At 41.6% G+C, this 12538-nt stretch overlaps 1 protein-coding gene across 3 annotated transcripts in view; it reads right to left on the bottom strand.

The window, feature by feature from the left end:
• Positions 1–12538, bottom strand: part of CDK8 (cyclin dependent kinase 8) — an 88696-nt gene that overhangs the window by 45447 nt on the left and 30711 nt on the right. For 2 of the 3 annotated variants that reach the window (XM_059836348.1, XM_059836354.1), the window contains exons 3-4: positions 1851–1961; positions 492–632 (exon numbers count right to left, since the gene is read on the bottom strand). In XM_059836348.1, coding sequence (XP_059692331.1) covers positions 492–632; positions 1851–1961 — 252 coding nt within the window. Of the gene's footprint in view, positions 1–491; positions 633–1850; positions 1962–12538 lie in introns of those variants that run through there. The other variant, XM_059836361.1, reaches the window with a different exon arrangement.

Raw genomic sequence — 12538 nt, 5'->3', positions numbered from 1 at the left:
GCTATGTTTCTGATAGATTATAAATATTAGGAGAAGATAATGGCTTTCAAAAGTTACCTTCATAAGTAAACCTGATAATTTTAGGAAGTTTTTATTTTTTCAGCAGTTCTTGCAGCCAATCATCCTCTCCCCCACCTACACACATGCCGGTTTTAGTTATTTATCTTGCCTGCAGTGATACTACCAGAGGCATTTTCTGTACCTCAAGATGCCTGTTACTTAAATAAACACTTTTAAAAATAGTTTATTTGGAAAAGCAAAAAGGGAAACAGCCATCTGATATACTTTGCTGTCATAAGCATATCAGATCATAGCCGGCTTTTAAAATTCACTCTACTAATCAAGGCTGTCTGACTGCAGTATAAAAATACATATTTATTAGCACATGCCATTAGCGCAAAAGTTTTTGTTTTCCAGCAATTTGTATAAGAAAAACAATCCTTGCCCTCAATCATCATCCCAGTGCTAAAACCCATTGCAGATCCACTTACCAAATCCCTGTGTAACACCCAGTTAGCATGCAGGTAGTGAATACCATCTAGGATCTGATATAACAGTGACTTCACCATTCCCCGAGGTAACTGAACTGGTTTCTTGTTTGCTTTAGAAGCCCTGTGAAACTTGATTATATGCTGTAAAGGGAACAAAGAAATCAAAATAAAGAAGTGTAATGTTTTGATCTACAGCATTACAGAAAAAGATTGCCAGCCATTCCTTACAAAGACTTTTTAGGTTTTTTCCAACCTTTCATCATTCATGTACCTTAAGTGCTAGAAAATTAATACCATACAAGGTAAAGTGATTGCTGTCCCAAGGAAATCTTTCAAAAATTAAATCACTTGTTGCTGTGGTTTAACCCTGGCAGGCAGCTAAGCCCCACACAACGGCTCGCTTACTGTCCCACAGTAGTATGAGGAATACCGCTCTTTGCTGGGTAAAAAACTGGCTGGATGGCCAGGTCCAAAGGGTTGTGGTGAATGGAGTGAAATCCAGTTGGCGGCCGGTCACAAGTGGTGTTCCCCAGGGCTCAGTTTTGGGGCCTGTTCTGTCTAATATCTTTATCTATGATCTGGATGTGGGGATCGAGTGCACCCTCAGTAAAGTTTGCAGATGACACCAAGTTGGGCGGGAGTGTTGATCTGCTGGAGGGTAGGAAGGTTCTGTAGAGGGATCTGGACAGGCTGGATCGATGGGCTGAGGCCAATTGTATGAGGTTCAACAAGGCCAAGTGCCGGGTCCTGCACTTTGGCCACAACAACCCCATGCAACATTATAGGCTTGGGGACGAGTGGCTGGAAAGCTGCCTGGCGGAACTTGTTTATATTTTAAAGCTGTATCTTGTAATTAGGAATAAACAGCCTTCCTGCCAAATATATAAAGTTTCAGCAGATGAGTTGAATAAAAAGCTCTTCTAAATCTCAATTATATGCAGTGGCATTACTCTCACTTCATGTATTCACAGATGACATGCAATGTAACTAAGAACTCTAAACTGTCCTATTCAGCCAATAAGTTTGTCATTTTTCAAAGGGAATCCACCTGCATAATCAATTACATTTTCCTGCACCCTACTTTAGCTGTAATGGAGGGTTATATCTGAATTTATTTAGATTAGATTTCTAGCTACTTAGAGCTGAATGCAGATCTTTATCTTCTTAAAGAGGTCACAGATTAACTATGTAGCACGCTTACCCAACATTTTCCATTGCTTTTCCTTTAGTACTGAAAATGTTTCCAAGAAATATGGGGCAAAAGGCTATACTGTTTTTAAACTGATGCGTCTTCCCTGACCTTGTCCCTTTTCTGCAACCAAAACTCTAAGCCTGGTACCTACAAGCAATTCACCTTACCCAGAGGTCATGTTCAGCGTAGTCAAAGAGAAGCCACACTTTCCTGTCAGCATGAGAAAGAAACACCTTTTGCAGAGAAATGACATTTGGATGCTTGAGCTCCCGCAGCAACTGAAAAATAAAGAAAGTCCACAACAGTTATATCCACACATCCAAAGCTGTGAAAGGTCTGGAAAGATTAATACTTCAATGATCTTTACTACATATTCTACAATACAAACAAAATAAAATTGAAATCTGCAAGTCACAGAAATCAGCACATATTTTTTTTTAATGAAAGAACCAGTCATTAGTTTGAAACGAAAGCTGAAAGCAGGTCATAATCCCCTTAGGGCACTGACTTCCTATTCATTTGCTGAAAGTTGAAGTCTATGTAAACCTCACTATTATCCAGGATCAAGAAGACTCCGCAAACAGCCAGCTGTGGCATCTGCCCTTTCCCATAGGCTGTGATCTTTGATAGAGCCATTTGGGGTATCCAATTTTCTCCTGACTCACAATTATGTGAAAACCCTGCATTTTTGTTGCAGCCATTCAAGGCTGAATGGGATGACTCACTTACAGCCTGTCAATGCAGTCAGCTAAATGAAGATGTGGTTTATAAGATGGAGTCAGCTGATCCACAAGGTCACCACCACCTACAGAAGAAGGTCCTCCCTCCCTCCCATATATTAAACCAGTTATCGCACTTGCAGAAGCCATCCACGAAACAGCTCCCAGTTCAAGAGAAAACTAACCCAGACACGCCAAGGTGTTAATTTTCCGCTGAGTTCCTGAGCTGAAATGACTCGCGGCACTAACAGCAGACCCAGCGCTACCAAAGGGACACAGATAGGAACAAGAACTTCTTTCAGCAGCAGTGAGACATTAAACGAGCTCGGCTGCTTTAGAAACTATAGCTTTAACGACCACCAAAAGGAAAACACAGCCGAGATATAGCACAAAAACTGAATGCAGACAGCATCAGTCTATTTGAGCTCTACTGGTCATGTTACAATTATACTGTACTGACACAATTGCTAACAAAGAAACAAAAACTTTATCTAAGCCAACTATCGTCAAGCATGGCTACCCTAGACCAGATGAATTCTTGCCAGCTCAGTCTGCCAGAAGTTATGACATTTTTAATAAAAGGAATGGCTAGGGGTTTTTTAAAAGCCAAGGACAATTTGAACTACTACTCGAATATAGAAAATTAACATTTTATTTCTGAGATTGAATCTATTTCCAATAAAATATAATTTTCCTGCTACGTAATAGAGGAAACAAGAAAATCAATCCCTTTCTACTAATACCTTTGTCACATGTGGTAACATTTCAGCTGCTACTGAGATAGTAAAATAGAAGCGGATATCTGCATGCGTTTGTTTCCTTCTTTTCTATTTCATTTGAGACAGACTCCCATCCCTACTCACTGACCAGAGTCTTCAGTGTGGCATTTCTTGAGCAAGAGGACCTATAGTCCACAGAGCTTTTATCTCAAGTATGAGATCAAACAGGGAGACAGCGTTGAGGAGACAATGCAACATCATAGATCAGTGCAGAAGGTAGTTGTTTCAGCATGGTAAACCTCTTAAGATTTGTAAAAGCATTACATAGAGGAATTTTAAGGCAAGATCTGCAAGAAGTGTAGAATTCTGTAAATGCCTGTAATTCCTACAAAGCATAAAATCAGTATGGGGAAACCCAAGAAATGCTTATTTGCAATTTTTTATCAATTACAGGTGGGGACCATCTGTGGTAGGTTGACCCCAGCCAGCAGCTAAGCCTCACACAGCCACTTGCTCACCCTGTTCAGTCAGATGGGAGAGGAAGAGCAAAAAAAGCAAGAAAATCTGTGGGTGAGGACAAGACAGTTTAATAAGCAAAGGAAAGAGGAATTAAAAAAGAAACACCACCACAAGTGATGCAAAGGCAATCACTCACCACTACCCACAAGCAGCCCAGCCAGTCTCCAAGCAAAGGCTACCTCCCCAAAGGGAGGAGGGGCAGAGTGGAAAAGAGAAAAAACCTAAACACTGTGCAAGCACTGCTCAGCAATAGCCAAAACACTGGTGGGTTATCAGCACTGCTTTAGTGGCAAATCCAAAACACAGCACCATACAGGCTGCTATGGAAAAGATTAACTGCATCCCAGCCAGACCCAGTACAGCATCAGACCATCGGTGGGAGTCAGCCTCTTCACAGTGAATAAGGTTATAGGGTTTAAGGATACATTGTGCCAGTCCTTACAGCAAAGGACTTTGTTGAATCAGTATAAATTCACAGCTTAAATTTATGCTGAACATTTTGATTAATTAACTGTACCCAGAAGATTGCATGACAGTTCAGCAACTATGTGCCCATACCAACACTTTATCAGATTTCCTGTGGCCTGATGACACACCTGTACCAGACAACAGACTATTCCTCGATGAAAGAGGCAGACACTAGTCAGAGCTACAGAAAATGTCATTTTCCCCTTCACGCCTTCCTGTTCCATTTTAAGTCCATCCTACTCCTTATTCCCCAGGTAGCAGCTATCACCCACTTTAAAAACCCAACCTCTTCACATCAAATGTGATTCCTCTCAGAGGACACACAGAGACCCCATCACCAAAGCTGGTCCAAAACACAAAACAAAGATGAGAAACTGAGTAATGCAGCAGAAGGGTTCCCTGTCTGTATAGCGAGACAACATAGACATAATTCTCCTTTGTGTGTGCAAGGGGTAGTCAATCCTATGGACTTTTGAGATTCACAGCATTCCTCCTGTCTGCTAGATGACAGGCTGCTGCTCTTCACTGTTTCCAAATCCAGCCAGTAGCAAGATAGAAGTAACTGAGCATGCATTGCCCACAGGTACACACACAAAACAGACATGCCCAACCACACAGGTATCAACAGAGGCAGGAGAGCAGCATCTTCTTTGCAGGCACCCACATAAGCACCAACAGTACAAGTAAAACTTGAACAACACAACTGGCCTGGATCCCTTTCTACACTCCAGCTAATCAGGCTTAAAGTTCACATACATGGACACATATTCACTGGTCCCTTGGACCCCAGTGCAGACCATATGTCTGTTCAGAAGCCAAGCCCAGACGCCATGGTGCCCTTTTATCCAGGTTCCAGCTCCGATGTCGGGTTTCTCCAGATTTCAGTCCCCCCCTGCTTGCTGGTTCTGCACACTGGAAGATCACTAGCAGGTCACACACACAAGCTATCAGGGAGAAATGTGTGTGTGTATTCATCTCCTGACCTACATCCTGTATTCAGCTTCTGCAGACCTGTGGTATTCCCAGAATCTGGCCCCTGCAGACCTCATCCTGTTCTCACCACCTAGCTCAGCTTCAAGTTTGCTAGCTGGTCACAGATGCACATGCAGAACACAGAGCACATTCACACAGATAATAGGAACAGACACAGGATGGACTGTGGTGACCATGTACAGGGCTTGGCCAGATAAGCATGCTGCCCAGTAGCCTGCTTACATGAGACCTGCCCCTTATTCCCTCTCCATTTCCCCATGCTTTTTTGTCCCCAATCCACCTTGATCACTCCCTTTCCTGCCTTTCATCCTTCCTCTAAACATCCCACAGAAGTTTTACAGAGTCCCAGCAGGCCTCTCAAAATACCCAATAAAACCTCTATCCTCCTATAAGATCCATAGCAATGTACTTTTCTTCTCATCCATTACAAAGCCCTGGTTGACTCTCTTCAAGGACACAACTTGAGAGGTTTGTTCTGTGGCCCACCACCAATGTTTTAAGAGTTCTAGCCTTTGTTACTGTCACTGATAGTAACTGTTATGGTTTGTGCATTTGTGTGCTCAGTTTACCATTTTTGCTGGGTTTTGCCTTTGCCTTTGCCTTTTACGCTGAATAGCCCTTAATTACATATTCTCGCAGTCTGCCTAAAAAACCTGACACGTTTGATCAAAGCTAGACAGCCACAAGCACCCCAGTGAATAGGATGGCTAATATACATCAGGAAAACCATCAGAATAAGGAAACGCTTGCTGCAGTGGTGACAGATGATCCCTGAATCACTGCCTTGGAAAGGCTGAAATGCTCCAGAACAGTGATAATGAAGAGCAACAAATGCAAATGCTGTCTGAAGGACAGAAAGAGCTCATGCAGACGATAACATATCACATGGGCTGTAAACAGCATTTCCAGGAACCTCACTCTCCATGAACGAGGCCTCTCTAGCCCATATGCTAAATGCTTTTCCTACCAGATGACTTGCCTCGTGTCCAGCAGCTGACAAGAGTTCACTAGAGAGAAAGCGGACTGCCAGAGACACAGTACAACCATCAGTACGATGCCTGCTAATGATAAAGACCACTTTTTGGCCTAATGACTCTAGTCATAGTTCAGCTCTATAAAACACAAAGAGAAAGTAGACAAAAACTATGCATTTGGCTCTCAGTAAGTTACTGTCCTTTTCATTTGCATATCACACAACGATTCAAGAGCATTTCCACAGCAAGAAAGGTTTCCCTTAAATTAGTTGGCCTGGGTGCCCTTTATAAGAAAGGGAGACTTCAAAGAAATACAAATCAGCAACAGACCCAGGCTGGTCTTGCCCTTGCTTTCATAAATATTGTGCAAGACACAGCAAGGGAAACAGCATCCCTATGTGCAAGTCCTGGGCTCACACTAAGGTTCCCCCATCTCCCTCTTCAAATGCAGAAATACTCATTCCACAGCCATGGGGCAGCTGGTGGACAGTGAATGAAAGCGTCCTAACAATGCATAAAATTGTTAAATTGCTTCAAGAACAAGGACAAAGTGGGGTAAGACAGGACATTATTAAATAATCAACAGCAGCAATAAGGCAGCCTGGCTAACTGCCTCATGACTAAGGCAAATCTTTTCTTGCACAAGGACACTAACAATAATTACCTTTCACATCAAATATGAGCTGAACTCAGCGCAAGTCTCAATGAACATGATCTCCTTCCTCTGGTGATACTCCCACATTTCCCATATGGCTCTCCACCACTACAGGCACTTCTCATGAGCCAAGACGCTGTACTCAATGAGCACATTCAATATACCACACTCTTCACGTTAAGTGAGGATTTCTAGCTTTACTGCAAATGTCATTCCACCCCCACTCTTAATGATTGCGACTACACGTGATCCACAGAGAATGTAACTACACGTGATCCACAGAGAATGTAACCTGCTTACTGTTGCAATACTACCATGCTTACTTCTATAATCGAGCATAGACTAATTTGCTAGAGCAATTGGCCAGGTGACCTGGCCCAGAAAAAGTTTCTCTTATGTCTTGTCTCAGGACATTAGCCATTTTAGAAAAGGCAACTCCTTGCTCTCACTGCCTTCCTATGAGCGCAAAGTAACACGTTTCTCCCAAAACTTAGGACAGTCAGAAAGTTGGCTAGACACAAAGCCATAGGCAATATCAAGTGAAACATTCACTTTAGCAAAAATCACTATTGCGTCATCTTGCTAGTCTGATGGCGTAAATTCAAAATATGATCATCAAGTCATGCTTCAAAAAGGTTCACATCAATTCCACCAAGTGATCTAGCAACAAACAAATCATATATTAATAGTCACGCCATGGCCTTAAGATGGAAAATGGGCATACAGGGACATGGAACAGAAAGCAGATCGCAGTTGATGGAGAAAAAAGTGATTTTTTCAGACCAGAAGACGACTGACAAAGATTTAGTCATCCTGAGGATACCAGTGGAACTACTGCTACAATAGCATAGGCACTAGTGAGACACTACCTGAAATGCTATGCACAATTCTGGCCAATTCAGGGAAGATTAATTTCAATTGCAACAGGGCAAATAAAGCCCAAGCCTACACCCAGAAAAAGGGAAAGCCTACTGCACAAAGGGAAACTGGCAAGCCAAGCCAAAATCCTTATAGCCTACCAAAACAAAGCCAGAGAAAGAAAGAGTCTCTCTCTCTTTAAAATGAAAGTGGGAGAGAAGAGCTATTCTATCTGACAATATTATCCTAAGTACAAATGGGTATGAACTAGTCATGATTAATTTTGGCTTTAAAAGCTCAATAATGTTTATAGAGTCATTCCTAGAATGAGACTCAGGAACTGCCTTCAGAGATTTTTCTTTTCCTTACAAGTTTAACTTGCAGTTTGCTAATTTTTTGAAGTTGCGCTTTGCTTTTCTGCAAGAGCAGGAGCAGAATATGATGACTCCAGAGGTGTCATCCAATCCTACATTCATAAAATAAATTTCTAAAAAAAATAATTCAAATCACTAGTCTGAGTTTCCTATCAAAAAGTTGGAGCTCTACTCAAGTACTTTAAACTTGTTATTTAAACTAAAACCCAAATTTTATTACTCAAGTTCTTAAATCCCAATTTGGCTTAGCTGCTATCCAGTAGATTCAAGATCTGTTTCTTTCAATGTAAATACAACTTTACGCTTTTATAGTCTCATGAGTCAGATATTCCACAGTACTAAAAAAGAACAAAATACCTGCTTAAAGTACTGTTTTTCTTTCAGAAGTGTTCAAATGGAAGCTTACAAAGGCAATGTAATAGAAAAAGTTGTAATACTGCTCACTCTATGAATTTATTATGAAGCTGACAATACATTTTTGAAGCTCCAGTTCTTCAGACATACAACCGTGTGAAATCCTTGCTTTATTTTATTATTTTGTTTTTATTTTTGAAGTCCTAAATGTTACAAAAAAGAAGCCTGACAACACAAAATGTCAAGAGAAAAAAATGCACATTTCTGTTTTTAACTTCTGTGGTTTCCAAACAAATGAGTCTTAGGTGATCACACATACAAGTCAATATTTATTAGCACCTCTTATATCCAAACACATTCAAAGTATTAGAAGAGATGTTATTAAAGGTCTTCTGAAAGTAAGGAGGTGTATGAAGAATCCAGCTGAGACAGGCACTGGATGTCAAGCTTGGTCAAATTCTGCTGTTCACAGAAAACATTACAATTCCTAAGGATTCCAATCTCTAACATGTAATCAGTATCTTTGTCCCACTTTAACAGACCTAAAAATACTACTACCCTCCCTTCATACAAAATCTCTCAAGAATACCGTTTGTAGCCCTGCAACATAGCTCAATAAAGTACTCTGTCACAACTCACAGTTTACATACCATACTACTATGAAATTAAAGCATTTGAGAGTCATTAGACTTGCCAAAGAAGGTCAAATCAAACATTTGTCTTCCTCAATAACTTGCTGCCTTTCACCACATGGAAAGATTGCCAAGAAACCATTCCTTGTCTTCTGACATGAGGATTGTACTCATCTGAATGATTTCTCTGTTTGGTCTTGTGGGAAACTGCTTTCACTGTTAGTGTGGAAAGGACATGACAGCCCCATAACCTGAGAAACCTGCACCCGAATATTTTTCCTTATAGCACAGCTGGTACGGGATCTCTTCCAGCAAACTTACTGGGACAGTCATTTGTTCCTTACCAGGGGAAGATGTTGAAGAGGGTGAATCCTGGAGTCACCCAGTTTCAGCTTCTGCCTCATGGGGTCCCTCCAGCTGCTGCAGAGTCCTTGGTCAACCTCAGACCGGCTCTAAAAAAGCCCTTAAGCTCTTCTTCCATCTCCTCCACTGACAGAGGGGAAAGACGCCTGATAATCATGTAATGACAACTTCTTGTCACCCAGGACATGGAAGCCCCAGGGGTGAGGAGGACCAATTCACCTCTACAGCAGCCTCTTCCACCGAGGTCAACTTGGCCAAGACCACTAGTCAATGGCAGCTCCCTTCTCACCTGCTCAGAGGCACAGGCTTGCTGCTCTAGCTCTGCCTCTACCTCTGCCACCTTCCAGCCCACAAGCTGAAAGCCAGGGTGGCGGAGCAGTTGCAGAGGTGAGCAGGACGGCTGCAGAGGCTTTCCCTTTCAGGTAGGAGCAGCAGTCATCAACCAGCTATCTCTCTGCTTATTCTCACACTGCCCAGGTACCACGTCCCTGCTCCCTGCAAACCCAGCCAAGTTCCTGACCAAAGGAGATCTGTACTGGGCCCTGAGCCTCCTGCCTGGGAGACAAAAATCAATACTCCCCTTTCTTTTGTTAACACTCAGATCTGTGAACGTTACGATACAAGTCTGCACTACACCCAAACCACCCCTGTAGGTTCCTACCATTTCTCCTGAGCCACGTTAAGCAACGATGTGACCAAAGGATGGTTCAACTCAGCTTGCTCACACAACAAAAAACTAACAACACTGTTCATTTTCCCTTTGGTGAAGATGAACTTCCTCATCCTACAGCCACGCTGTCACTAGATCCAACACAGAAGACACCACCTTTTGTGACGAAAGTCTGCATTTGTTATCACAGGAAACGACAAAATCCTAGGAATGCCCAAATGCCTCCAAGGCAGACCTAAGGAGCAGAAATGATCAGAGAAGCCAACTACTGTTCTGTAGTTTTATGTCCCAGCTCCAGCAGGCTCAAGGCTGTTCTAACTTGTACAAGCTGGCTATGGTGTTTGAAGGACAACACACAGACAGGAGACATACAGAGTGCAGCATTGTCCACCCCAGCTCTGCTTTGTCCCATTCAGCATTACCATCACTGAGAGTGTCTACCACCATATCTAGCAGCTCCTCTTCAGAGCCAAGTCACAAACTAACACTATCATATAAAAATCCTATGTGGTGTTTTTACATGCAAACAGGCTTTTCAGGGATATTTCTGTCAACCAAACTGGGCACCAAAAAAACCAAAGCTACATGGAAGCCCTGCCAAAAGTAAAGAAAAAAAAAAAAAAAGAAAAAACCCACAAAAAAAAGCCTAAAAAGCCAACAACCCAAGCAACTTCGCACTAGCCAAAGGAAGCATAGGCAAGTGAAGTACTTGCAAACCTGTTAAAACTGAATGAAAAATGCTAATCAACAAGAAAAGTGTCAGAAAGTCATTTGATTACTCTAATATCTAAGACTCCTGTATAGGAAACTGCCCAACCCAAAATGCTGATGCTCTATTTGAAGCCTGGTTAACTACTCCAGCTTCCTACAGCCTTGAAGAATTCTCCTGCTTTGTGAACTGTGAAATAGCATTTGCTGCACTATTCCAGGTGGATAGGCTTCAATGATTTCCTTCCTTGTGATTAAATCAGAAGACAAGGAATCGAGTGTTTGGGCTTGTATATTTTGTATATTTTTATACAAATCTTCACCATTCTATCCCTCTGCTCTTCCATCTAATACAAATCCATCTCTTGGTATGATGAGCATGCAGTTTTAGCGCCTGCTTAAATCCCCGGAAGTGAAAGTGCAGATCACAAAAAAGATACCCGGAATCCCAGGCAGTGCGCACATCTGCAGAGCACAAGAGATGAGCAGCCAAACATTCAGTTAACGTTCTGGAAGAGGCAGGATTCACAAATGCTTACCATGGTGGATGAATGGGGGAAGATAAGGAAGAATACAACTATCTTGATATTAAAGATCCTGATTCAATTAGCATAATTAGCACAGTAACTGTTAATTCTATCAGTTAAACAATTGGTTTACATGAAATCATTGAAAAAACCCCTCTTATTTCAACAGAGTAAGAGACTAACTAGGTTTTGAACATTATGTCAAAGTTCTCATGCTGCAGGAAGTACTGAAACTTAGAAAGTCTTTCATATACATACATAGGTTGAGCTCATCTCATAACTGAGTCAGCCGTTTCAACTCAGGTCTCTGACCTAGTTCAAGCCTTTCCCTGTAACTGATGCATTTCAATAATTATTTCATTTTTCTGGACATTAGACACTGTTCTTCAGCTCAGATGTCTGCACCAAAGGAGGAGGCTATGGGCATTTTTGAACATATAAGTTACTCAATAGTCCAAAACTGAAGTTATTTGTCATGAACAAGATGAAAGCCATTGTAGAGTTATAAAACCAAGGAAGAGTTCCACTGGGATTTATATCAAACTGCACTCTTCCCAGATAGTCACAAAGTAAAATATACAAGCTTCAGCTCTCCAGAGAAACTGAAATGGATACATCTCATATGCAAACCAAGTCATCCTAGTTCCTAAGACCACCATGCTCATAAAATGCATTAATTGGGGTAGTCCAGAACAGACTGTAACAAGGTCTGGCATTCAGCCTCGACTTTTTAAGTATAAGAACAAATAATTTTATTAATTAGATGTACAGATGACATTTTAGGGTACAACACTCCTGATTAACTCAGTAGCATTTTCATATATACATTACACATACTCACATAATCAATACAAACAATATGGCTATTATCCTCAATTTGATCCATCTCCATATGAGGTTCCTTTTTTCCTTTTACAATATTAATCAATAGAAAGGGGGAAAAAAATTCTATTGAACAGAATTAAAATGAACAACACATTTTGGGGAAAAAATTCTCCTGTTAACTCTAAACAGCAACATCAAAAGAACAGTAAGGAAAAGAGATTCAAACCCTAGAGGTCCATGGTGAATTATTAATTCAGCTGCAGGAAAATTCAACCACAGTATCAGCAGTTGCAAGCCTGGAAGCATAACCGGAAGCAAAGTCAACAACAGCTCAAGAAATGCTGCTTCAGGTTACTCTCTCTACCCCTAGGCCTGCTTTTGCACTCCCCTCTTTGCTCTCAGTGCCTGCTTTCTTGGCTTCTTTGGTGTCTTCAGTATGTTCCCCTCCTTCCCCCACCCACCCTCTTCCACATGGGTCCTGCATTGTACTGCTGTTC

Source organism: Gavia stellata, chromosome 1 (genome assembly GCF_030936135.1).
Source record: "Gavia stellata isolate bGavSte3 chromosome 1, bGavSte3.hap2, whole genome shotgun sequence".
Classification (NCBI taxonomy): Eukaryota; Metazoa; Chordata; class Aves; order Gaviiformes; family Gaviidae; genus Gavia; species Gavia stellata.
The sequence above is the reverse complement of the archived record's forward strand: the minus strand, read 5'-3'. Positions and strand labels throughout refer to the sequence as shown.